Source organism: Rhineura floridana, chromosome 3 (genome assembly GCF_030035675.1).
Source record: "Rhineura floridana isolate rRhiFlo1 chromosome 3, rRhiFlo1.hap2, whole genome shotgun sequence".
NCBI lineage: Eukaryota > Metazoa > Chordata > Lepidosauria > Squamata > Rhineuridae > Rhineura > Rhineura floridana.
Window position 1 is genome coordinate 85,624,341 of NC_084482.1, and position 25,341 is coordinate 85,649,681.

The 25,341-nt window shown below is 40.7% G+C and overlaps 1 protein-coding gene across 2 annotated transcripts in view; it reads right to left on the minus strand.

The window, feature by feature from the left end:
- Nucleotides 1–25,341, minus strand: part of SLIT3 (slit guidance ligand 3) — an 810,414-nt gene that overhangs the window by 764,715 nt on the left and 20,358 nt on the right. For both annotated transcript variants that reach the window (XM_061616805.1, XM_061616804.1), the window contains exons 2-3: nt 2,006–2,077; nt 377–448 (exon numbers count right to left, since the gene is read on the minus strand). In XM_061616805.1, coding sequence (XP_061472789.1) covers nt 377–448; nt 2,006–2,077 — 144 coding nt within the window. The remainder of the gene's footprint in view (nt 1–376; nt 449–2,005; nt 2,078–25,341) is intronic.

Here is a 25,341-nt window from a genome sequence, read left to right on the forward strand (position 1 = left end):
TTCTCAACATAATCGACTGTTCTCTCCTCTCTGGCTCCTTCCCAACTGTATTCACACATAGCATTGTCTCAGCTATTTTCAAAATATGGAAGGGATATAGGGGTAGTAGAAAGGCTAGGGGCTTATTTTATTTTATTATTTTTTTAGACCAGTGGAGATAATGCCACTGTCCCTGGATGATGTTATCATATCTTATTGCTTTCATACCATCAGAATGCAGACAGCCTTTTAACAAGTGGGATATGTTCCATTCCCAGGCTCAAACCACATTTTCCCCCACAGGTAGCCAGATGCTATGTTGACACTCTCCATTTCATCAAGATAGCTTTACCATCTCTTAACTGTAGTTTTTGGTATAGCAAGAGAGAATACTTACAGCCGTTCAAGTTGCTTTAGATCCTGAAATGCTCCACGTTCTATTACACTAATTAGATTCTCTTCCAAATGCCTATTGAAAAAAAGACATCTTTTACATGTACAATTTGAATAATTTGAAGATTGCTTATACTTTTAAGATTCTCCTTCCCTAAAAGTTAGTTCCTCTACTCTTTTGACAATGAGCATTTATAGTATTCAGCTAGCCTTCATCCCAAAGGGATGTCAGGGCAGTGCATAAAAAACCACTAAAATACAATAGAATCAACATATATATATTAAAACAGAACTATATTAAAACCAGTTACATGAAGAAGGCAAACAGAAAAGATATCAAATCATCCCTCCCCAAATAAAATTCCTATTTAAAAAAAATTGTTTGTTTCTTTTTTGCTTGCTTTTCTCATCTGTTATATTAATGTGTGACATAATGACTAACGCTATGGACTGCCTTCAAGTCGATCCCGACTTATGGCGACCCTGTGAATAGGGTTTTTATGGTAAGCAGTATTCAGAGGGGGTTTACCATTGCCTTCCTCTGAGGCAGTGACTGGCCAAAGATCATCCAGTGAACTTCATGGCTGTGTGGGGATTGAACCCTGGTCTCCCAGGTTGTACTCCAATACTCTAACCACTACATTACACTGGCTTTCTAATAACGACATAGATATGGGGGGGGAAAGAATTCCTTTTGTTAACTTGTATGTTTGGTAAAACAGGGTAATAGTTTAAGGTTGCAATCTTATACCCACTTTTCTGGAAGCAAGCCCCAATGAACACAGTGGAACTTGCTTATGTGTAAACACACACATGTGGCATAGGGTATAGTAAGCATTAACACCACTCCGTTAGTTATACTTTTTATTATTATTATAACTATACTTCAAGACTAATTAACACCTGATGCACACATCATTCAGTAGTTCTCAGCTTAATATGTAAACCACCTTCATTGAAAAGCACTATATAAGTCCTATCAGCTGATTTATATATTTATTTTAGATCCGTAATGGCTCTTTCACGCATACAAGTTATAACGTGATGCTTCAGCCTTTGAGTGACTAACAGCCATCTGCAAGCTTAGCCTAAGGCTGCAATTCTAATACCAAAAGTTCACTGAGTTCAACATGACTTACTTATGGAGTAAACATATTTAGGATGAACTTTTTAAGATTGCACATTTTATTAGTGATCATTTAGTAATTTGCTAACCCAGTACATAGATATTTCTACTACTTCAACAAATCAGACCCTGGTCTGGATTGTTTTTCCTTCTGGTGAAGTAGCTTATGAAATGTCACCTAGAGTTTAATCCTATATACACTTTCCTGGGAGAAACTTACTACTGACTTACTACTGAGTAGAAATGCATAGTATTGCACTGCCACACTTGTGGTATTGAGCCCTGCAGAACATCTTGCTTACTAGTTTATTAAATCCAATTTACAAACAAGTGAAAAGATCAAACATATTTATCAAAATCAAGTGAGAAAACTACTAAGTGCCTGACCACATTGTGCCTTTGAAAAGTGTACCTTTAACATATAATTGCAAAGCAGTATATGCAGCATAGCCGGATATCTGCTGAAAAACTGGTAACACACAGGGAAATTTATTTTTTCATACTCACAGAACACGAAGATTCTTCAGCCCAGCAAAATCCACCTTTGTAATCCTTGTAATGTTGTTTCTGTCTAAGTCACTGCAAAAGAAAAAGCAAATTCATTAACAAAAGAACCTGGTGGGCATTTCAACTATTTACGAAATAACTACCTGTCTGAGAGAGAGTGCACCCACTAAGACAAGATGAATTTATTAATGCCAGAAGGCATTTAACAAGTTTATAAAGACTGGTGTGCCAGACAAGACCACTTGGTACCCAGATAATGTGAGCTTGCTGCAGGCAGTGCTACTACTAGTCCTACTATTGTATTTCCCTTTTAGCAACTTTAGTTTTGGCGTTACCAGTCTTTTCCAGAACAACCACAGATGGATACTAGGCATCCTGTACTCAACTGAAGTTATCTATCTATATGGAAGTAAGGGCACTGTTGGAAGCCAAAAAAGTGTTGTTTTTAGCACAGAGCCAGAGCTGAACCAAAATTAAATGTCATTATCATACAGAACTAGTGCTGGTCTGTTCTACAATAAAGAATCTCAGGATTTCAGGGCAGAGCAAAATGGTAATATGCAGCTGCCTCTACCATTAAGATTAATATTTTTGTAAATACCCATATGTATGGAACATTGCATAATTTGGAAATTTGTATTCATGTATTTATTGCAAGGTCTGAGTAGCATAATTAAAAATATTCTCTAAGTGTCAAAACAGAATCTCATGTATGTTTTTTAAAAACAAATTCCTAGCTATTATAGTTTCAAATATGTCGGGTATACAGCACCACAAATTGCTCCAGTGTTCAGGAATCAGAGACTCTGTACTGAACTTGAGTACATCCACATGCTCCATTGGGACTACTAGTTTTCCTTACATCATATTACACATTGCAATCCTGTACCCATGCATTTTTCCTATCCCATGTTATTATTATTATTGTTGTTGTTGTTGCAGTGATTATTAATACAATTGGCAACATACAAATGATAGAGAATCTTGAACAAAGATGCAATGACAACATTCAGGCATACCCCGCTTAACGTTGCTTCACTTAACATTGCCTCGCTATAACGTACATGCTCCATACGGCCCCATACCCCGCTTAACATTTGCGCACTTCGCAATAATGTACATTTTATTGGCATGATGCCACCATCTAGTGGTGATTGCGTGCAGTACAAGTGAAGACAATTGCTTCACTTAAAGTAGATTTTCACTTAAAGTATACTCTCCGGTCCCATTGCAAACATTAAAGCGGGGCATGCCTGTATTTACAAAATAATTTCATTTACACATTTAAAACTGATTTGTATTATTCAGAATCTGAATTTCATTGATGTTGATTTTTTTTCTTCACATAATTTTTCTGCTTCAATTTAAAAAGTGTCAATATTCCTTGAAGCCCTTGATAATGTCCTTTGCATCTATATACAATTTTTAATTAAGGTGTACATATTACCTTGCTACTTTTAAATATTAAAACATATTCAAGATGGACACATTAGACATAGATGGACATATTAGAAAAAAGCAGAAAATATAACCATAAGCATGTTTTCTGAGGTCCCACTTTTTTCATGGTTATTCCCAGTTATCTGCACATTTAGTTGTAACTTTGATGTACAATTTGTGAATAATTTTAGCAAATCTGTGAACCTGATTGGCATGGCACTCTATAGCTGATCATCATCAAACATGGGAAAAGGATGTTATCCTTAACAGGTCTGGTTCTCTCCTGCAAATTTTCATTAGTTTAAAACCCAGATAGATCAACTGGGTTGTCAGGTATTCAGGTGCCCTATACTTACAGCAGAAGTTAGAAACTGTGGCCCTCCAGATTACGTTGGACTCCAACTCCCATCAGTCTCAACCAGCAGGGCCAATGATAAGGGATAATCTTGTTGGAGTCCAACAACATCTGGATGACTACAGTTTCCGCATCCCTGCATTAGGTGATACCCAATGTTAGTCATACTTTTCCTTATTAGGGTCTCCAGAGGAGGATGTTAAATCTCAAGATAAGGAGCCAAAACCAAGGGAGTAAGCTGTTTTCCATAGGCCCATCCTCAGCTTCCCCACCCCCATCTACTGATTCTCGAATTTAAACCATTCCCTTTTTCTAGAAAGCTGTTTCCATCTAAGACTTTTATTTTCCTATGGGAGTGAGTAACTGAGAAGATGCAAATACATGTATAATACAAATATTTTGTAACACATGGGAATGAGCTCAAGAATCGTACTTGAAATCAGTTTATAGAAAACTAGGGTTTTTTTTTTAAAAAAAACCTACTGTGTATACCACCAATATCCACTCCCTGCTCCAAGTGGCAACATCACCGGCTCATCTCCCCCATCCCCCTCAGTTTTGAGGAGCCTGGGCAACCCTACCGGCCAACAGAGTGAAAGGCCTATTATTAAACATTCAGTAGTAATTTAAGTATACAAAGTACTCATATTTCATTGGGCTTAAGAGAAAGCAACCAAACAGTATTTTGGCAGCTTCTTCCAGCCTGGTAGTCACTGTTCTCTTCCTGAAACACTTCTCTCAAGTTGTCAACTTTTGCTACTTGCCACATGTCACCTCACCTTGAAGTCTGAGGCCTTGTAACATCGTCCCTTATTTGCATTTAAATATCCACCTCCACCATTAATTCTGTCCACTTCCAGGTCCTTCTTTTTCCCCACAGCCTTTCAGCCCACATTCAGGCCACATTCTGCACCATCAGCCCTCCACAAACACACAACAGCTTTCTACTGTTATCCCCAGAATCCCTCACAAGCCTAGAAATCCCATTGATCCTCATGCATAAGTCAAAATCTTCCTCCAGTCTCCAGCTACTAAACTTTGGCTCTGAAAATGATTTTACTTACCACACAATTCTAAAACTTTCCAGGACAGCATATACATGTATACATACGTAGGAGGTCTCCCTATAGCAGAGGACTGACTACATTTGCCATCAGCAGATGGCTGTTTCCACCTGCCTTGCCCCATTCTCTAGCTCCTGCAGCCTTAGTAACAGAGCTGCTTTCAGAATACTTCTGAGGGAATTTTCTGGCCTTTTCGGTTGAGGCATAAAAAAGGGGGGTTCAAGGGGGGATTATTTATTGGTGAAGTTTATGGTAACTTAAATCCAACTGTTAATGCCTGGAATTTTTTTAGTGTTATATTGCGCTGATATTATACTTTTTATATGTATTGTTATTGTGCTACTGTATTTAGACTATGTTTTTGATGTGCATTACTTTGAGCACAGATATATTTTTGGAAAATGTGTATATAAATAAACTGACTATGACTATGCACCAACACAACAGGCTTATCTGAATTCCATGACCCTTTTTGGGGGGGCCCACAAACCCCACTTTGCCTCAGGCACTTAAGAAAACAGTCCAAGATATGGGAAAAATTGTACCTTATTCAACATAAAGTGAATGGAGTGTCCCTTCTTTCACTTCACTCACTTCCCAGTATAGAACAGGGCAAAGAGGATGCAATTGCAAAAACCCTCTAGGAGGATGGAAACTTTCCATACAGATGACATTTCATACATCAAAATGCCACTGAACAAAGAATTTTCTTAGGCAACAAAAGGTTGAGCTAGACCTGGGTCTCGTATACTTGCCAATTAACTGTGGCTCACAATGCTTTTTTGTGATGGAACTCACTGAGACGGTGTACCAACACCTGTTTTTTTGCTGCCTATTTGAGCTGGCACTCACTCACACATATGAAGGTATGAGTACCAGCACCGCATTTTTTACCAAACAAAAGCACTGGTCACACACATTGCTATTTGTGGCTTGGTGCACTTAAAGGCTAGTTATCTCTACTGCCCTCTGCCTTGAATATAACTTTTTCTTCTCCTCTCATTCCTACTTACACTTTCCTACCCAACCGGGCCCTCCCAGAATCCCAAGCCTTCAAACATTTTGGTCATTCTTTCTAGATCAAGAAATATATATTGCACCTCCTCTCTCCAATAACACTTCTCAGTTGCTTGGTGCACTTGATTTCCTGCCTCAAATCTATGGCTCTAAGAGAGGAAGAAGGCCCTTGAAGAGACTTAGCAAAAAAACAACAGCAGACAAAAAGCCCACGAAAATACAGGGTGGTGGTGGACACTGCTACTTTGATTACGCACTTATTTATTTATTACACTTGTACCAGTCTTGCCTCCATAAAGCTAAGAACAGCTACATATGGTTCCCAGGTGGCCTTCTGCCCAGGCCAGATCCACTTAGCTGCAGCATTAGATTAGAGTCATATGTTTCAGTTGAGATAAAGTGACAGTCAAGAAGCTCTTTCTAGTCAGCTTGGCACTTCCCTCTTGACCTTGCCTTAACCCAAGAAATGGGCTCAATATGAAAACCTGTATGTCACCTGAAAATGATCCACCTGGGCCTCCTTATATAATCTTCCCAGACAACCACTGGGCTGAAGAATGCCTCACACTGCCCTCTTCTGGTTACAGTCCTCTCAAGTACACAAAACATGTTTTCATCAACTTGGAATTTAACTGAAGTTTTACTGAACTACTTAAGAAAATATAAATTGGGGTCATCTTGTGTATGAATTAGTGTGACCCACCTTATGTTATAAATTGAAATTAGGCTGCTAAATCCTAATTTCAATGTTATAGGACTGCCTGGTAGTGGAAATCACCAATTTTGCTATTACTGCAAGTTTGGATATTATTACTAAGTGGATTTTATGGCAACAACACAGAAAAGGAAAGCTTCAAAGGCATATTTACTGACATGTGAAATACACTATCACAATCACAGTGCTGACAATTATGAAAAACCAGGACCAAGACAGACATTAGAAGTTCACAAAGATGATTACAAGGAAGAAGGCTTTTTCAGCAGTCCCGTACCCCCACTACTGTGGATCACTCTCTCTACAGAAGCATACCTTGTTGGTGTCTACTTTCAATGTTACATTTGCGGGGAAACAGATCACTCTTAATGGGAAGTTAAACAAAAACACAATTGTCACTAAAACAGCTACAAAACACTGCTAGGTGTAGAAGCTAAAAATGTTACCAAAATATTAATATAAATATATGGTGTAGATTTAATAGTGAAGGAATTTCAAAAGCATGATAAGGGTAACCAAACACATAGTTATAGTGAATAGAAGGAGCAACGTTAGAGATAAGTGCAGAATTAGAAAGCAGTGAGGAAGTGTGAGTTGGTAATGTTGCTTATCAAAACGTGTGTTGAGTGGAAGGAGAAAATATCATTTTCCAAGGCAAAGTATTATCATGTATTTAATATGAGAGATATAAGATATTGATTTAAGCTCAAATGTTGTATGATTCAAACACATGACAATAACTTTTGCCTGTAACTGCTAAGCAAAATAAGCCACAGGTGATCATCAGCAAGTTTGTCTATCATCTTTAAATACAGGTGATGAAGCAGTTATGAAGGAAGATAACATATTGAGAAGTTATATTCTGCAGTTGCTGAAGGCTGTTACACCATTACTAGTGGCACCATTATTAGTGGTAGCTGTGGACACATGAGAGGCTAGCGGCACCAGGTTCTGAAAAGTGAACAGAGAGTAACTAAAGGAAAATGTCTTCCTAAAAAAACACTTGGGCTTGTATCCAATGGTGACCTTCCATTCATGGAAGATTCTTTGATCTAATGGAGGTATCCACTAACAGGACAAGATGGGAGGTGATTTTTCACAAATTTCCCACTTCTCCCTGCAGCTTCTCTAAACGCCCTCTAGAGCTGTTCTAGAGGGTCCCCCAAATCCTCTGGAACAGATTCTAGGGGGCTTAGTTGCCTCCTCTTTTGTCAGCAGGGGCCTCCGCTATATCAAAGACTGAACAAAAAGGCATCACTGGATCCAGTGGCAGGTTTGAAGATACCTTTTTCTATTCTCAGTTGTTCAGGCTGAAGCAGCATTATGATAAAGTATATGTGACAAACACCTAAAGCACAAATTACTCAATGGCTTAGAAAATTTTGTGTCTTAAACAAAGATGTAAATAATGGCTCTTTAATAAGGTAACACTTTATACATGTTGGATTTGCTATTTTGGTATCTACAGCAACACTAGCTATTTCCAACAAAATCTGCATTAAATGACCAAGAAACGTTAACATATGGATTAGTATGCCAAATAATATAATAATATTAAATGAGTCACATCTGTTCTTAACCTGGATAACCTGTGGTCCTGGTTTTCTCTCAGTAAATATGGCAACAATGGTTTTGTCCAGCAAAAAATACTCTTCAATGGCTGTTAAACATACAAAATTATATTCAGCACACCAAAATCCATCTAGTGACATGGGTCATACACATTTACGCCCCAGGTTACCACTTTCCAAGAACTCTCCCTAGCTATATCATTTTATATATCCTGAGTGAGGGGAACCAATGTCTGCTTTAATAATTTATACACCATAGTTTAGAATGCAACTATACCACAGAAAACTTACAAAATTGTGTTTGCCACCCTAAGCTCCTTTAGGGGAAAGGATGGAATATAAATTTAATAAATCTAGTTATTGCCTGATCCCACAAAGTTCCTGGGCTGCTTTACTTTCCAGGCAAACTTAAGTTTCAATAAGTTTCAGTAACGAGCTTCAATAAGTAAGCACTAATATCCTGAAAATCTTACCATGTGAATTCAGATCTCCACACAAGGATACTGGAAGCTGCTGAAGTGCAGGAATGGAATAACAAAAAAGACCCAACAAGACGTAAACAACCTGCCAACATATGCCCTTCCACTGCACCAATTGGCAACCTTAGGGCTAACCTCCCTCCCTATGACTTTGGAATGTCATCAACTCTTACTTGGTTTTAATCCTGATCAATTTTAATACAGACATAATCAAGTACTTATTTCTTGATAGAACATTTCCAATGCAACAGCCAAACAACTATTCAAAAAAGAGAAATTATCATAATTCACTTCAATATTTTAACCAAATGTGAAAATTGTCCAAAACTGAAAAGCATCCTGGAATAACCAAAGTCTCTTTTCTTACCTCAGAAGAAGGTTTACCGCAGTAATTATCTGTTATGCAAAGGTGACATTCACTGCAGGTAAACAATGATCTGATATGCTATTCCACATGAACTAAGAGTTCCCTGCCTAACAAAACAAAACAAAAACAAAAAAACCCACTATGCAAACACAAATTCTTTGAGACGTTAACTCTCATCACAAGAAAAATTCCTCCAATTTACTTGCTTCATGTTTCCATACAGGTCCAGTATACAATACAGTAGGGCCCCACTTCTTGATGCCCTGCTTCTCGGCATTCCGCTATTACAGTGCCAGCGGGGTGATCAGCTGGAGGGGAGGCTGAAGCTCCCCGTGCTCCGGCTGATCTCACCGGAGGAGGGGAAGATCAGCTGTAGAGCACTACAGCTGATCTCCTCCTCTTCTGGCACAATCAGACTCCTACGCTTGAGCTGATTGCGTCAGAGGCGGACTCCTCCACAGAATCGTTGTGGGTGGTGATACCATGCCCCAGGAGGGATTTAATACTAGGAACGATCTATGGTCCCCCTGATCAAAATGCTCAGGGAGACCTCGAGATGAGATATGAAACTGAGGAAGCATCCAAACTAGGAAATGTGGTAGTAATGGGTGACTTCAACTACCCGGACATAGACTGGCCACATATGTGTTCCAGTCATGACAAAGAAGCAAAATTCTAGATATTCTAAATGACTATGCCCTAAACCAGTTGGTCATGGAACTGACCAGAGGGATGGCAACCCTGGACTTAATCCTCAGTGCGGACCGGGACCTGGTGCGAGATGTGTTGTCGAACCTATTGGGAACAGTGACCATAGTGCTATTAAATTAAACATACATGTAAATGGCCAATTGCCAAGAAAATCCAACACGGTCACATTTGACTTCAAAAGAGGAAACTTCACAAAAATGAGGGGATTGGTAAAAAGAAAGCTGAAAAACAAAGTCCACAGGGTCACATCACTCGAAAATGCTTGGAAGTTGTTTAAAGACACTATATTAGAAGTGCAACTGGAGTGCATACCACAAATCAGAAAAGGTACCACCAGGGCCAAGAAGATGCCAGCATGGTTAACAAGCAAAGTCAAGGAAGCTCTTAGAGGCAAAAAGTCTTCCTTCAGAAAATGGAAGTCTTGTCCGAATGAAGAAAATAAAAAGGAACACAAACTCTGGCAAAAGAAATGCAAGAAGACAATAAGGGATGCTAAAAAAGAATTTGAGGAGCACATTGCTAAGAACATAAAAACCAACAACAAAAAATTCTATGTTGGAGTCCTCTCGGCTTGTGGTGCTGGGGGACTTCAACATCCATGCCAAGGCCGCCCTGTCGGGAGTGGCTCAGGACTTCATGGCCCCCATGACAACCATGGGTCTGTCCCAAGTAGTATCTGGCCCCACTCATGTTGCTGGCCACACCCTGGACCTTGTTTTCTGTGTGGAGGGGGATGATGGTGATCTTGGTGTGGAGGAACTTTCTGTAGTTCCTTTGTCATGGACAGATCACTACCTGGTGGGGTTTAGACTCACTGGGACTCGGAACCTCTGCAGGGGTGGGGGACCGATTAGGATGGTCCGCCCCAGGAGGCTGATGGATCCGGATGGTTTCCTGATGGCTCTTGGGGATTTTCCTGCCACCTCGGCAGGCGATTCTGTCGAAGCTCTGGTTGACCTCTGGAATGGGGAAATGGCCAGGGCAGTGGACATGATAGCTCCTGAGCGTCCCCTCTCATGAAGTGGAGCCAAACCAGCCCCTTGGTTTACCAAGGAGCTGGCGGTGATGAAATGAATGAGATGGAGACTAGAGTGACGTTGGCGGAAGATTCGGAGCGAGTCTGACCGAACACGGGCTAGAGCCTCCTTGAAGGCCTACTCCGTGGCAGTGCGGGCAGCAAAGAAATCATTCTTTTCTGCCACCATTGCATCTGCAGGGAGCCGTCCAGTGGAGCTGTTTTGAGTGGTCAGGGGTCTTTTACATTCTGGCCCCCGAGACGGTAATATAGATCACTCAACAGCCCGCTGTCAAGAGTTTGCACAGCACTTTGCAGATAAAGTCACTCAGATTCGTTCCGACTTAGACGCTATAATTGATACAGTCTCAGGGGATGTAACTTTGGCTCCTGTCTGTCCAATAATGATAGATTCATTTCAATTTGTACAGCCCGAGGATGTGGACAAGATCCCTGGAGAGGTGAGAGCCACCACATGTCTGCTAGACCCTTGCCCTTCCTGGCTTATAAAAAGTGCCAGAGAGGGACTGGCTGAGTGGGTGGGGGGAGTGGTTAATGCCTCCTTACACCAAGGCAGAGTTCCAGGTTGCCTAAAGGAGGCACCTGTAAGGCCTTTGTTAAAAAAGCCCTCCCTGAACCCCTCCATAATGGATAATTACCGGCCAGTGTCCAATATTCCATTTTTGGGTAAGGTAATAGAGCGTGTGGTGGCCTCCCAGCTCCAGGGATTCTTGGATGAAACAGATTATCTGGATCCATTTCAATCTGGTTTCAGGCCTGGTTATGGGACGGAGATGGCTTTGGTCGCCTTGGTGGACGACCTACGCAGAGAACTGGACAGGGGGAGTGTATCCCTGTTGGTTCTGCTGGACCTCTCAGTGGCTTTTGATACCATCGACCATGGTATTCTTCTGGGCCACCTTGCTGGGATGGGACTTAGGGGCACTGTTTTGCAGTGGCTCCATTCCTTCCTGGAGGGACGAACCCAGAAAGTGGTGCTGGGGGATTCCTGTTCGACCCCTTGGCCATTGACCTGTGGGGTCCCTCAGGGCTCAGTTTTATCCCCTATGCTATTTAACATCTACATGAAACCGCTGGGAGAGGTTGTCTGGGGGTTTGGGGTTCGGTGCCATAAGTATGCTGATGACACCCAACTCTATGTTTCCTTTCCACCTAATTCCAAGGAAGCTGTCTTGGTTTTAAACCAGTGTCTGGCGTCAGTGAGGGTGAACAAATTGAAGCTTAATCCAGACAAGACAGAGGTGCTCCTGGTCAGTCGTAAGGCGAATCAGGGAATAAGGATACAGCCTGTGCTGGATGGGGTTACACTCCCCCTGAAGACACAGGTTCGCAGTTTGGGTGTGCTCCTGGACTCAGCGTTAAATTTGGAGTCCCAGGTTTCTGCAGTGGCCAGGAGTGCTTTTGCACAATTAAGATTAGTGCGCCAACTGCGCCCGTTCCTTGAGCCGTCTGATCTGGCACGGTGACACATGCCTTGGTTACATCCCATTTAGATTACTGTAACGCGCTCTACGTGGGGCTGTCTCTGAAGACTGTTCAGAAACTTCAGTTGGTACAATGCGCTGCAGCCAGAATGCTAACTGGGGCTGGTTACAGGGACCGTACTACGCCCCTGTTAAAAAAGCTCCACTGGTTGCCAGTCTGTTTCCGGACACAATTCAAAGTGCTGGTGTTGACCTATAAAGCCCTATACGGCTTAGGTCCAGGCTATTTGTCAGACCGTATCTCCCTATATGAGCCTGCCCGGGCCCTGAGATCCTCAGGAGAGGCCCTTCTCTCAATACCCACATCTTCTCAACTACAACTAGTGGGGACACGTGAGAGGGCCTTCTCGGTGGCTGCCCCTAGGCTTTGGAATTCCCTTCCTAGGGAGGTAAGAATGACCCCCTCTTTGCAGTCCTTCCGCCGACAAGCAAAGACCTTCCTATTCCAACAAGCCTTTGGAATTGAAGGCTAAGGATAGGGCGTGAAGGGTGCTGCATTGCTAATGTCTATTATATCATTTTTAAACTAGTTTGAACTTTTTTAGCTATATGTGTGTATGGTTTTAATATTGGAAATAGTTTAATCTTATTTTAATGTAGACTTTGTATGTTTTTAATTATATGTATTTTTTATCTGGAAGCCGCCATGAGTTCCAGTTTTGGAAAAATGGCGGGGTATAAATAAAGATAATAATAATAATAATAAATACATTCAAAGCAGGAGATCATCTAGGGAGGCGACTGGACCCTTGGATGATAAGGGAGTCAAAGGTGTACTAAAGAACGATCAGGAGATTGCAGAGAAGCTAAATGAATTCTTTGCATCTGTCTTCACAGTGGAAGATATAGGGCAGATCCCTGAACCTGAACTAACAGTTGCAGGAAGGGATTCTGAGGAACTGAGACAAATAGTGGTAACGAGAGAGGAAGTTCTAAGCTTAATGGACAATATAAAAACTGACAAATCACCAGGCCCGGATGGCATCCACCCGAGAGTTCTCAAAGAACTCAAAGGTGAAATTGCTGATCTGCTAACTAAAATATGTAACTTGTCCCTAGAATTAGGAGTGAGCAGTGACTTCCGGGAAGGGTGACTTAGCCTGTGCCTGCTTTTGAGACGGGCTCCTGCCTCAAAAGAAGCTTATTCAGATATATCAGTCAGTTTTTTCTTTTTTTTTGACTGATTAAACTTCTCCCGGGTAGGGAGAAACGAAGAGATTAACCTCAAAGCCTATTTTTGTTGGGACGACCAGATCTCATTAATTTATGGGACGAGGTCCAGCCGACGAAGGTGGGACGGATTTTCAACAGCAAGCTCTATCTGATAAAGCGAACGTTTATCTTATCTTCTAAGAGAGAACGCACTAACAGGCAAGCACCCTTCTTTCTATATTTTTCTTTTACTTGACTTAAATTGTTGCTGTTTAAAAGAGATTTGCCAGATTGATCGGTTTTTGACATCTCACTGGGGAGCCATAACTTCTCTCTGCTACGCACTAATTAATAGCTTATCTCTGTTTTTGTTGCAAAAAGCTGTCCTGGATTTGCATTCTAAAGATATACACAGAAGAGGGATTTCTATTCCAGATTTTTATTTTGAAGAATATTATATTGTCTGAGACTACTCTCTTTTTGGTCTATTTTATTTTGACGAATCTGTTTTCTGACGACTGCCATTAATTGTTTCGATCCTGGGAACTGCATTTTGTTTACTTAACTATGGAGAGATAAGGCTGTCTGCTCTGTTTATACTGTGATGTCACCAAGTTTGGAGTATTAACCCAATTGTTGCTGAAATAAGAAGTGGTTTTCCTATATTTTTTTTTTAAAATGGCAATTAAGAAAGTGGCTGAGAATCTGGAAATAACTATGTTTCAGAAAATAATGGATGAGATTGAGATAACGAAACAAAACCTGCGACAGGGTTGTAAGGAGTTGAAAATTGAATTGAGTAAAATGACGCAGGAGATTAAAGATATAGGGGTCCCTGTGAGAGAGGTGACCCTGGAAGGGGTCCCTGTGAGAGAGGAGACCCCGGAGATTGGAACAAACGTGGAACAGGAAAAAGATTTGGAGTCTATGGACTTTAGAAATAAAATCTATTGTTTGGAGACACAGGAGATTAAAGACATAGGGGTCCTTGTGAGAGAGGAGACCCTGGAGACTGGAACAGGGGTCCCTGTGAGAGAGGAGACCCTGGAGACTGGAACAAACGTGGAACAGGAAAAAGATTTGGAGTCTATGGACTTTAGAAATAAAATCTATTGTTTGGAACTCAATGTTATCTCTGAAGAAATTAATGAAGATTCTAGAGATAAAGTTATCAATGGTATGGATAATCTTCTGGACTGGAATGATGTGATGGAGCCCAATATAGAGAAAATCTATGGAATTAACTGCAGCCATGTGACAATGGAAAAACTTTCAAGAGATGACCCAGTGTATTTTGAAAAAAAGAACAGAGATATGATTTTACAGCAGTATTTCAGCAACCTATTCAGAATGGATGGCAAGAAAATATTTGGGATAGAGGTAATTCCCATCAGACTCTTACTATATGACTATGGCTTTGACAGCAAGATTATTATGGAATACTGATAATGGAAGATTGGATACTGAAATTACTGGACTTAACAAGACTACTGAAGATGGAAGATGGAAAATGGAACTAATAGGGATAATAGAACAATGGCTACTGAAATTACTGAACCTAACAGATTCTGATGTGATGGATTAATTGAAATGTTTATTTTGACTATGGTTATGACAATAAGATTATCATAATTAGTAATGAGATGGATTAATCGATATGCTTATCTGGAAAAAAAAATTGATAGATATATTTCTTAAAGAATTGAAACCTCTCTTTGACTTTTTGTGGAAAGAATAAAGTAATGTTTATGAGATTTGATGATTAAGTAAGATAACTATTGGAGGAAAGTGATTTTATAATATGACTTAAGAGACAGGATTGTTATATATTATAGACTTATAACTGATCTGATCTTTGACAAATGGGAAGTCAATATTTTACTCTTTATTTTTTATTTTTATTTTTATTTTTATTTTTTTATTTTTTTGTTTGTTTAACTATTTTTGATTTTGTTTTTTGTCTTTGAATGTTTTATGATTTTGTCTTGTATGTTTTATGAAAATTTGAATAAAAATTATTGAAAAAGAATTAGGAGTGAGCAGTGAAGTGGCCAAGGTTGCTGACGACATTAAATTGTTCAGGGTTGTTAAAACAAAAAGGGATTGCGAAGAGCTCCAAAAAGACCTCTCCAAACTGAGTGAATGGGCGGAAAAATGGCAAATGCAATTCAATATAAACAAGTGTAAAATTATGCATATTGGAGCAAAAAAATCTGAATTTCACATATACGCTCATGGGGTCTGAACTGGCGGTGACCGACCAGGAGAGAGACCTCGGGGTTGTAGTGGACAGCACGATGAAAATGTCAACCCAGTGTGCGGCAGCTGTGAAAAAGGCAAATTCCATGCTAGGGATAATTAGGAAAGGTATTGAAAATAAAACAGCCGATATCATAATGCCGTTGTATAAATCTATGGTGCGGCCACATTTGGAATACTGCGTACAGTTCTGGTCGCCTCATCTCAAAAAGGATATTATAGAGTTGGAAAAGGTTCAGAAAAGGGCAACCAGAATGATCAATGGGACAGAGTGACTCCCTTACGAGGAAAGGTTGCAGCATTTGGGGCTTTTTAGTTTAGAGAAAAGGCGGGTCAGAGGAGACATGATAGAAGTGTATAAAATTATGCATGGCATTGAGAAAGTGGATAGAGAAAAGTTTTTCTCACTCTCTCATAATACTAGAACTCATGGACATTCAAAGAAGCTGAATGTTGGAAGATTCAGGACAGACAAAAGGAAGTACTTCTTTACTCAGCACATAGTTAAACTATGGGATTTGCTCCCACAAGATGCAGTAATGGCCACCAGCTTGGATGGCTTTAAAAGAAGATTAGACCAATTCATGGAGGACAGGGCTATCAATGGCTACTAGCCATGTTGGCTGTGCTCTGCCACCCTAGTCAGAGGCAGCATGCTTCTGAAAACCAGTTGCCGGAAGCCTCAGGAGGGGAGAGTGTTCTTGCACTCGGGTCCTGCTTGCGGGCTTCCCCCAGGCACCTGGTTGGCCACTGTGAGAACAGGATGCTGGACTAGATGGGCCACTGGCCTGATCCAGCAGGCCCTATGTTCTTATGTTCTTAGAGGGGTGGAAGATCAGCTGTAGCGCTCTACAGCTGATCTTCTCCTCCTCTGGTGCAATCAGACTCCCGCACTGGAGCTGATCGTGCCAGAGGAGGGAAGATCAGCTGTAGCGTGCTTCAGCTGATCTTCTCCTCCTCCAGCACGATCAGTGGGTTAGGTTCCAGACCCCTGCGCTACAGCTGATCCCCTTTTCGGCGGTTTTCGGCAGGGTTCTGGAACCTAACCTGCCATATGAGTGGGGCCGTACTGTACAGGTTGTTGTGCACATGTTAAGTTTACATCAACCCAGGGCTCAGCAGCTTTACAAGTTAAGGCAACCTCTGTCAAGATATTAGCCATAAATTAGAATGAGAGTGAAAAAGGAAAAATCTATTTTTTCAATTTTAAAATGTGGGGGTTTTATGTGAATAAAATTCAGTATTTTAAAATATTTAAAATACTTTGAGTTCTATTACTCTTACTTTCAAGCAGGGTTTTCTTCCTATGGAGAATACCTTCTCAGTTAAGCTAGTGTTTTACAGAATGCTTCCGAAACAATTTACTGCTTTAAACTACCAAACAAATTTCAATTTAGTACAAGACAGAGCACTGTTGAACTAGCCCTATAGCAGAGTCACTACAAAGAACTACAGTCATTCATTTCAACTTATTTCTAGGAGGGAAAATGGCAGAATATGATTTTAAAATCAAAAGGGGAAGACACATACAAGACAATAAATATGGCCATCCTAAAAAGCCATGGCACTCCACAACATCATACTCTAAGACAACTGGTAGCTTCCTGAACAATTAAGAAACAGAATATGGTGTTCTTGGGCTTTGGACTTCAGGAAATATAAGGCCACAAATTGACTACAAATGCATTCTAGATATGTCCCATGCATGCCTACTCAAAGAGTGGTCGTCGGTGGCTCTGCTTCGGACTGGAAGGAGGTTTCAAGTGGAGTGCCACAGGGTTCTGTCCTGGGGCCGATACTCTTCAACATTTTTATCAATGACTTAGATGATGGGGTGGAGGGAAGCCTTATGAAGTTTGCGGATGATACGAAACTGGGAGGGATAGCTAACACAATGGAAGAATAAAATCCAAAGGGACCTGGATAGACTAGAAAATTGGGCTGAAATTAATAAAATGAAATTCAATAAAGACAAATGCAAGATTCTGCATTTAGGCCACAAAAACAAAATGCACGGGTACAGGATGGGAAATACCCGGCTTAGCAGTAGTGCGTGTGAGAAGGACCTTGGAATTGTAGTGGATCGCAAGTTGAACATGACCCAGCAGTGTGATGCTGCGGCAAAAAAGGCAAACGCAGTTTTGGGCTGCATAAACAGAGCTATAGTTTCCAGGTCGAGGGAAATAATAGTCCCACTATATTCTGCATTAGTCAGGCCTCATCTGGAATACTGCGTTCAGTTCTGGGTGCCTCATTTTAAGAAAGATATAGACAAGTTGGAGCGGGTTCAGAAGAGGGCGAGGAGGATGATAGCCGGTATGGAGAACAAATCTTATGAGGAAAGGTTGAAGGAACTTGGCATGTTCAGTCTGGTGAAGAGAAGGCTGAGGGGTGACATGATTGCACTCTTTAAGTACCTGAAGGGCTGTCACATAGAGGAGGGTACAGATTTGTTCTCTGCTGCCCGAGAGGGTAGGACTAGGTCTAATGGTTTTAAGTTGCAGGAGCGTAGATTCAGATTGGACATTAGAAGGAACTTCTTGACAGTAAGGGCAGTTCGGCAATGGAACCAACTGCCTAGGGAGGTGGTGGGATCCCCTTCGCTGGATGTCTTCAAGCAGAGGCTGGACAGCTATCTGCGGGAGATGCTCTAGCTGTAGATTTCCTGCTGTGAGCAGGGGGTTGGACTCGATGGCCTACAAGGCCCCTTCCAACTCTATGATTCTATGATTCTATTTAATCTGAAAGCACAAATTAGTTAATTGTACTTTGCAGAACCTTTTGGTGCAGTGCAAAATCATTTACCATCGTTGCTTTGGGGAGCAAAGTAAATTACTTGACCTGGAATAAGTGTTGAAGCATAACTTTTCTAGGCCTAATACCAAATACAGGGGGCGTCACCCCCTCCCCTCTATCTGTTTTGAAAAGTTGAAAATCCTTTAGTGTCTTTTAATTTTTTTTGCTGCCTGGTCTGTATTTATAGAAAAATATGTATGTGGCATATAAGCATAAGTCATAAATATCATGTAAATGTTGTTTCCTGTCCCTAGGATCTAGCATCAACTCTGTGTTAGACAGACCAGAACCCTAACTCATTTACTCACATATTTTCTGGAGTCTGTAAATTCTGTCATCAGCACTGGCTCCTAGAAACTCAGTGTCCCTGTTTATTTAGGTACTTGATCTCCCCTCTTGGTTCCACACCCTGTTGGCTCCTGCAGCATATGCACAGGAAACTAAGGAATTCTGGAACTTCCAGTTCTTGGGAGAGCATGCCCCAAAGATCATCTCTGTCTCAAAAATACACACCTCTCTCTCTCAAACCACAAGTCCTGGAGCCTCTTCTCCCCCAACCTACACAGTAATGACCTTACAGTACAGGCTAGGCTTTTTGGACTCATTCCCTTCCCTCTGCTTAGGGTCTCTCTGGAGTTCTATAGTGTTACACTGGTTTGGTTCACTCATACTGCTAAGCTAAACTATGGCTTAGTGTGAACAAGCAAATTTCTGGTGCACAGGGAGAAAATTGTGACGGCTTCATTCCTCCCCTGCTCCTGCCGTGCTTCTGGGAGGTAAGCCATGACTTGGCTTAGTGTTACATCCAAACCTGAGCTTATGGTTTGTTTTCCTTAAAGAGCGTTAAGCCAAGAACAAACCTTGAGCCTGGGTTTGAACATAATACTAAGTCAAACCATGTTGTAGCTCCCAGCAGCATGACAGAAGCAGGGAAAGAACAAAATGGCCACAATTTTATCATGTGCCATGACACTTCCTCGTTCACCCTAAGCCAAACCTTGGCTTAGTGTTACGTGCAAATGAGGCCACTGACATTGTAGATTTAGACCATGTTCAGATGAAAACTAATTTCTCTGAGCTGAGCAAGCCTTGGATAGTACATGACATCACTGCTTTAGCCAGGGAGCGAGTATCATTTGAATCATCTCCCTGAACCCAGTATCTATATCCCCTCAATCCACAGTCAGGATACTACTATGCAATCTCCAACAAGCAATGCTCTCATGCTTGGGGTTTGATGCCTGATTTGTGTACATCACAGGTGGGGGAAAGGAACAAAAACCTTGGTGGGGGCAGTGCAGACAACAGCCGCTTGCAGGCCAGGCTTGGCCACTGTCCACATTACCTTCAAGTTTCCCAGCGGCCTGCCCAATAGGGCTTGTGGATGGATTTGGACCATTCAAAGCAGACAGGAGGAAAGACTGCTTGCCTCCAATCAATTTAAAGGGAAGGCCCCTACAGGCATAATCTGAATTCAGCTGCTGCGTTTTTCCATGATGGCTTGCCTAATATGGAAGAACTAATAGATTCAATAAACCGCAGTACAGCTTGTACATTTATTCTGTTCACTTCGTCTAACATAGCATGCAGATGGTACACATTCTTGGCCATTGATATTTAAGATTAGTATATTTTATTCATTATAAGCACATATTAAGTACAGGCAAAAGCAGAATGCCCTCTTCCAATGTGACTTTTTAAAGACAGCAGAGTGTATTTTCAGAATCTTTTCAAAGTACAATGTCACACATACACACACACCCAAACAATCCACTTTAGATAACCTTTTCAAACTGATTTTTTTAAAAGCACTTGTTGAACTTTGGAAAAACTGTTGCTGTACCCTGCCAAAACTTAATCTTATCCTCAAGGGCCAGCCCACCAGTTCAACAGATCAGAGACCAGTTCACTTCTGCAGGTTTGGTTTTCTCCACCCAGCTACCAACCAATCACCATTGTGGCATTTCCATCCTGGCCATTTAAAGACAGAGAAGGGAGGAACAAATACTCTGTGGTTTCCTAGTAATCACAGGGCACATTTGTCAGCTATATATATTGAGGATTTGTTGGTTGCTAGGATACCACGTAAGCTTACCTTCTCCTCCTCTGAACTAAGAAAGCAGTCATCTGGTGGAAGATGAAGAACAGCATAGACACCTGTCAACTGGCTGAAGATGCCCCAACATATAATGAAAGAGATGACCACACCCCACCATCTCTATCCAGAGCATAGAAGTTTTGAAATGGATAGTGATCCTGTCATCATAAATATCTATGGTACTCCGTTTTCTAAAGGTGTATTTAATGTTTAACCCTGAAGCAAATAAAATGCAACATTGTTATTGCTGATCATATGGGTGATGAAAAACTGGCACACCACCCCAGAAAGCAGCAGCAATGCTACTATTGGGAGGGTAGTGGTACAGCACGGCCTCACCACTCCAGATGCTCCTGCCCCACAATCCCTTCTTTTCCCTTAACCTCTCTCCCTTATGGAAAATTCTTATAACTGACCTGATTTTAGTTCTCTGTCAATCAAAATCTATATTTTCTGGAACAGCTCTGAGTTGTCTCCATTGCTCCCCAAATATCTTATGAGGGCATTCCTCCACCCATACTAAACAATCTGATTGTCTATGCCTAGCTCCTTGATATTTGGCTTAGTGTACTAGTAGGACAATGTTACACCACACTGACATCAGACTGTTTTCCAATGGAACAGGGCCAAGGTTGCATTTGGAAGCGTCTTCCGTAGGACAGAACTTGAGCTCAATTTCCACTAACATTCATGTTCTAGAAGGGCTTATTCCCTGACCATGGAGAGACAGGGTGCGGCTCCGTTTAGAAACATGTCCTGAACAAGCATGGTAACAAACTTTTTTGGGTGTGTATACAACACAGAGCCAGGCAAAACTGAAGTATTTGTCCATAGGTATAACAGGCAGGTTTCTGGGAGGAGGAAACAATGGAATGCAATGATTTCAGATAGAAACAAACACAGACTACAATGGCATGGAATGCCTACTTAACATAAACACAAATCACTGAGTTCAGAGCTTAGCTGTTACTTTGGAGGAAGCTTTTCCCATAAACATGTTGTAATAGTCATTTAATGTGAAGCATATTTGAGTAAAATGCAGCAGAATTTGTGTGTGTGTGTTTTAATTTAGTATGCCTTTCTACAAACAGGAATGTTATAAGCATATGAGCCAATCCTGATACAAAAACAAGTTTGAATTGCTTAACCACTCCATCCTTCTGCAAGAGTAATTACATTAACAATGCCAAGTTATTGGAATATTGTTGGTCTCTAATACTAGTCTTAATAAGAGCTTTTTTTTTAGAAAAAAGTGGCACAATTTAGAGGATTTAACATTACAAAATAAGCAAAATTAATTTTTCATCCTCCATATATTATTGAACAATTCAAAAGCTTTAAAATAAAAAGCTAGTGCCCTACACTTATTATCATCTATTGTTATATGAGACACACATGAAAGCTGCCAGGTTTAATCCTACTTCAAATGTTGTCTCCATTTATGCCTTTTTTGAAAAGCTTCCTCTTGCCTTCATCTTCAGATGAACTGCCTGATCCCTTGCTGCTCCAAGAAAAAGGCAGACATCAGCAGAGTCTTTTCCACTGGTCAAGAGGATTAATAGCTGCCAAGAGTTCATGGGTTTCAGATTCCAAGGTTCTCATCTCCAGGTTGTTATCCTGACATAACCACCCTTCTCTACAAAACAATCAATGACAGTGGGTTGTATCCAACACTGCTGGTCTACAAGTGCAGCAGACTTTTGCTTGTGCCGCTGAACTTTCCCCCTCTTCTCCTTTGTAGTCCCCTGCGCACGCTCAAAATCTGCTACAGAGGAGAGGAAAAGGAGGTCTTGTTGTGCCAGCGGTACTCCACGCATGCAGCATTGGATATAACCCAGGGGGTTTTAGTACTGGCCCACTGTCCAACTATTTATGGCTGGACACATCTCATTATGTTCCTTTGCAAGTATGAAGCACAACTATAATAATATCTTCCTGTTATGTACAGAATCTCTTATCCCATAATAAAAGAGTTGAAAGTCAGGAAAGTCTTTAGCATTGTTTGTTTTATTTCAGCTGACTGTCTAAACAGGTAAAAAACAGATTGGAGGTTGAAATGAATTCAGGGATGGTTGTCAGTAACTTTAAAAAAAATTTTTTTTAATGTATATACCACTTGATTGTAATAAAACCTTTGAGCAGTTTACAAAAATTAATTTAAAAAACCATTAAAAGTATCAATAAAATTAAAAAACCAACACTAATTTCATCACCACATCTCTCTGGCTCACTTCACACGTTAGTCCTCTTCTAATGATGGAAAATGTGGATGGAAGTTCCTCTCTTCTTGTCCAAAAGCCCTCCAACTAGTGGTTAGATCAAACAGCAACAGGAGAGATTTGGAGTTTTAAAAAAAACTATTTTCATACATTTATATTCCACCTTTCCTCTATCCTGGAATCCAAGGTAGAATGCACAGGGGAGTTCCTAGAAAGCATCTAGGTTCTGAACTGACCTAGACCTATTTAAGCTTCAAGAAGAAGGTGGTCTCATGTTCTTTCAGACCATACTGTGGGTCACCAATATTCTTGAAGAGGGGGAATGGGGATGATGCTGAAGGAGAAGCTAGTGCCCTACACAAGCCCATGCTGTTCAGCAGCTTTGGACATCTTTTAAAAGAAGTACTTAATTGTTGATTCTGGCAGCAGCTGATCTCCTTTAAGGCATATACAGCAGCAGCTGCTGGGGGCAATGAGTTGCTGTGGAGCCATCTCCAACCGTCTTGCTAGAATGCAAATTCTTACTATTTTAAATTATCATTTAAAAATTATTTTAACAGCTTTTCTAGGAAGTACTCATTGGCATAGCTATGTGTGAATCAAGTCCCATCTTCCATTACTCCACAGGACAATACATAGAAGATGGAGGACTGATTTGAGCAAACTCTGCTATCTGTGATACATCCATTAATAAGGGTCACTATTTCCGGGGCAAATATTTAAGAGACGTCAATTGTTCATTCATTGAAGTCGGAAGAGAGCAGGGATGAGCCATCTTCCCAAATTCACATGAACAGCACTTTTAAGAATCTCTCAGGTAACTGAACTGCAGCAGCTACTGAACTGTTGCTTCACAAGAGAGCAGTAACCCTCTTGTCCAGTGACCCTTATTCCTGTAAGAAAGGAAACACAAAACATCACACAGCTTCCTTTAATGGTACTGAACCCAGTCCAATTACCTTCAAAAGGTGGCTAGCCAAGCTTGCACAGGTGCCTTCTGCCCAACTAGGTGGAATCATTTTAGTTTCTCAGCTACCATTACAGTAACTCTGCAAGGCTTTTCTTTCAAATGGAGTGAATTAAAAACATATCAAAGGATCAAAATGAGTCCAGTGATGTTTATCAACAGAAAGTAAAATACAGAAAATAGGATTACGAATAACATAAAATGAAAAGGTTACATTTAAATGCATTCCTATTGTTCTATACCCTCGAGACAGAATTTTGTTTGGGAAACTGTTGTAAGGCTATGGATATACTAGTAGTGAACTTGTGGGTTTTATCCTTAGCACATCAGCAGACCTGCTACTTATTGCATCTGACCATGATTTTGGCCATCTCAAGAAGATTTCTGCTTAAATTCCTCCACTGCAACTTTTCTTTGGTTGGATTCTCTCTACTTCCTTCTAAACGTAGCCTTCTGCACACCACAAAGTTCTTTCAAACAGAGTTTCCAGATTTCTTCCTCCAACTCAGAAGCAGAGTTCCCTGCTTTTATCTTGTGTATCCGGCAGGAATTAAAAGGATTAACCTTTTGCATGGAGGTGGACTGTTGAAAAAGTTTACCTGACTGCTCCACTCCAGAGATACACTTTCAGTTCAATAGTTACACAATATTGTGATGCCCAATACTGACTAGAATTTTTTTTTTTAATCCAGTCATAACCAAGAATTTTCAGGGTTCTCATTACTCACTGCTACAGGTTTTTTTTTTTTAAAAAAACCACTTAGTTCCAGACAAGCTGAACATTCAAGACACAGAGTTTTCCTGTTCAAAACAAGTTCCCAAGATTATTCAGCAAGGAACTGCTGTAGGAAGAGGATGATAGATTATGAAAAGCTTCTTAATTAAGGTCAGCAGTTTGTTGACTTCTAAATTATTCTAATAAAAACCAGAACCACAACTGTGTTTGCCAGGAGAACATGAGGACACTTTTAAACTCCCACCCAATCTTCCAGATGCATTCTCATGTTAATATTTTCCCATTTGCTTTTCAAATCCCACTTGCACTGTTTTTATTATGTTGATGTTTCAACATATTTGTGCCATTAAGCCATATTAAGAGTTCTGCTTTCAACCATTATTCTTAAGGGCTTGGCACGGTGTGTCAGTGTATCTTTTGTTCCAGCCTTCCCAATCATATAATAGCTATTTCCTGAAACTTGCATGGTGGGCCTATCTTCCACCTCTCAAGATTGAAAATGATTTCTCTATATATTTTTCAGAAGTGAATCAGTTGTTTGGAGAACAAAATATTTCAATCTACATCACCACCTACCTCCATGCCAACTACAGTGTTTTTATCTGCCACAACAGAGCACAGAGACCAGATCTAACTTTATTTGCCTTTTAGAGACAAGCCACTTGATTACCTCTTCTCAGCCTAACCTACTTCACAGGATTGTTGTGAGGATAAAAAGAGAAGGGGGAAAACCATGTACACTGCCTTGAGCTCCTTGCAGGAAAGGCAGGATATACATTATAATAAATAAATACACTTCTAGGAAATTGACAATTCATCAAAACGTCAGGAAGCTTCAGGCAGTAACAGTGGCAACTGAAATAAATATAT